At 38.5% G+C, this 2,058-nt stretch overlaps 1 protein-coding gene across 1 annotated transcript; it reads left to right on the forward strand.

Annotated features, from left to right (window-relative positions):
* Positions 1 to 219: 219 nt before the first annotated feature.
* On the forward strand, positions 220 to 1,852 carry LOC143591468 (cytochrome P450 93A3-like). The gene is made up of 2 exons (XM_077071663.1): positions 220 to 1,149; positions 1,226 to 1,852. The coding sequence occupies exons 1-2, from the start codon at positions 247 to 249 to the stop codon at positions 1,850 to 1,852; spliced, it is 1,530 nt and encodes a 509-aa protein (XP_076927778.1). The 5' UTR covers positions 220 to 246.
* The last annotated feature ends 206 nt before the right edge of the window (positions 1,853 to 2,058 follow it).

The raw sequence follows: 2,058 nt of genomic DNA on the forward strand, positions 1-2,058 counted from the left end.
AGACGTTTTTTGCCATTTTGTCAAAAAAAATGAATAGTGATTCCAAGACACAACCAAAAGTTGCTTTTTAATATAGCACGTTAAAAATAAGAAAGACGCATTGCACCCGTGTATTATGTGAATAAAAACTATTGACAAAAATGAATTGAGTTTCCTACACACATTTCATATCCTCTGTTTAATATATATAATAATGTAATATAAATAAATATCCATGACAGCAAATAGTTTCCATTCCACTAGCCCATGGCTGATTTTCAATCCTACTTTCCCTTGTTTCTCATGTGCCTGATCTCCAGCATCTTTATGTGGATGTTATTCAAATCTGTTTGGGGTAAGTCTCATCTTCCACCAAGTCCTTTTGCCCTGCCCGTCATTGGGCACCTCCACCTTCTTTCTCCGACCCCTCATCGTGCTTTCCACAAGCTTTCTCACCGATACGGGCCAATTTTTCGAGTTCTTATAGGCAATGTGCCTTGTGTTGTCGCAAGTTCAGCAGAAACAGCGAGCCAGTTTCTTAAAACCAACGAAAATTCGTATTTAGATCGACCCGGCAACTCGGCCTTAAAATACCTAACTTATGGATCAAAAGACTTTGCCTTTGTTGCATATGGACCATACTGGAAGTTCATGAAAAAGATAGTTACGTCGCGGCTCTTTAATGGAACAACACTTGATTCGCTCCAATCTGTTAGGCAAGATGAGATTAATCGTTTCATGATGTCATTATATCAAAATGCTAAAGATGGGAAACCAGTGGATGTTGGTGCGGAGATTGGCAAGACGACCAACAATCTCATTTCAAGAATGATTATGAACAAACGTTGTTCAGGCAAGGAGAGCGAGGCAAAGAACATGAGGAAACTGTTTGCCAACATAAATGAGATTGCGGGTAACTTTAATCTCTCAGACAACATACGGTTGTTTAAGAATGTAGACTTGCAGGGAAGAAGGAAAAAGTTGGAGAGTATTCATAGAAGATATGATGATTTGATAGAGGCAATCATTAGAGAACATGAAGAGTCAAGAAAGCAGCAGGAGATCATGGGCTCACAAGGGAAAGACTTGCTAAGCATTTTACTTGATGTCGCCAAAGATGAAAGCACGGAGATAGATTTGACGAAAGAGAACATTAAGGCCCTTATCTTGGTAACAATACTAACATTAAAACATTTGTACGTAGTTTGTATAACTAATTATAGCTAATTTTTTTATTATCATTCAGAATTTGTTTACTGCAGGAACAGATCCTACTGCGCTTACCATCGAATGGGCTTTAGCAGAACTCATCAATCATCCGGAAATAATGAAAAAAGCAACTAAAGAAATCGACAGTAACATTGGTAAAAACAGACTTATAGAAGAATCAGACATATGCGACCTTCCGTATCTCCAATCAGTTGTCAAGGAAACTTTACGTCTTCATGCGCCTGCTCCATTAATTCCAAGAAAATCAACGACAGATTGCATAGTGGCAGGTTACCATATTCCAGCAAAAACGAATATTTTTGTCAACATATGGGCTATTGGTAGAGACCCATACCATTGGGAAAACCCACTTGAATTTCGGCCTGAACGATTCTTAGATAACCTGCTGGATGTGAGAGGTCAACACTTTCACATGTTACCGTTCGGTACTGGAAGGAGGATATGTCCTGGGACTTCACTAGCATTGTCGATGATACAAATAACTCTTGGTGCTATGATTCAGTGCTTCGAGTGGAAGGCTGGGAAAGATGGAAATTTAACAAGTGTTGATATGACAGAGGGAACCGGCCTGACACTTTCTAGAGCTTACCCCTTGATTTGTTTTCCTGTGGCTAGATTAGATCCAATCCCGTCACTCAAGTAACTGTTGTGAATCAACACAAACGAATAAATTGTTGGTCGAAGTTGTTAGCCAATGGATCCTTTTCTTTCATGTGTGTAGTTTGTTTGTTTAGTGTCTTTTGCTCTATTAAACTTCATGTAATTCTGGATTATTGTTTTTGGGTGTGATTGGGCTTGCTGGGATTTGCTAGTATGACTAGGGATTTTTTTTTTATTTTTTATTTTTAA

The sequence above is a fragment of the Bidens hawaiensis genome, unplaced genomic scaffold (assembly GCF_021521415.1).
Source record: "Bidens hawaiensis isolate Kalapana, Puna unplaced genomic scaffold, B.hawaiensis_p1.1 tig00039690_1, whole genome shotgun sequence".
Taxonomy (NCBI): domain Eukaryota; kingdom Viridiplantae; phylum Streptophyta; class Magnoliopsida; order Asterales; family Asteraceae; genus Bidens; species Bidens hawaiensis.

What these genes read in the sequence shown, in the direction of transcription:
- LOC143591468 (XM_077071663.1), top strand. Translation starts at nt 247, where the DNA reads ATGGCTGATTTTCAATCCTACTTTCCCTTGTTTCTCATGTGCCTGATC. An exon ending in ACATTAAGGCCCTTATCTTG is followed by an intron (nt 1,150 to 1,225) that starts GTAACAATACTA and finishes ATTATCATTCAG; the next exon opens with AATTTGTTTACTGCAGGAAC.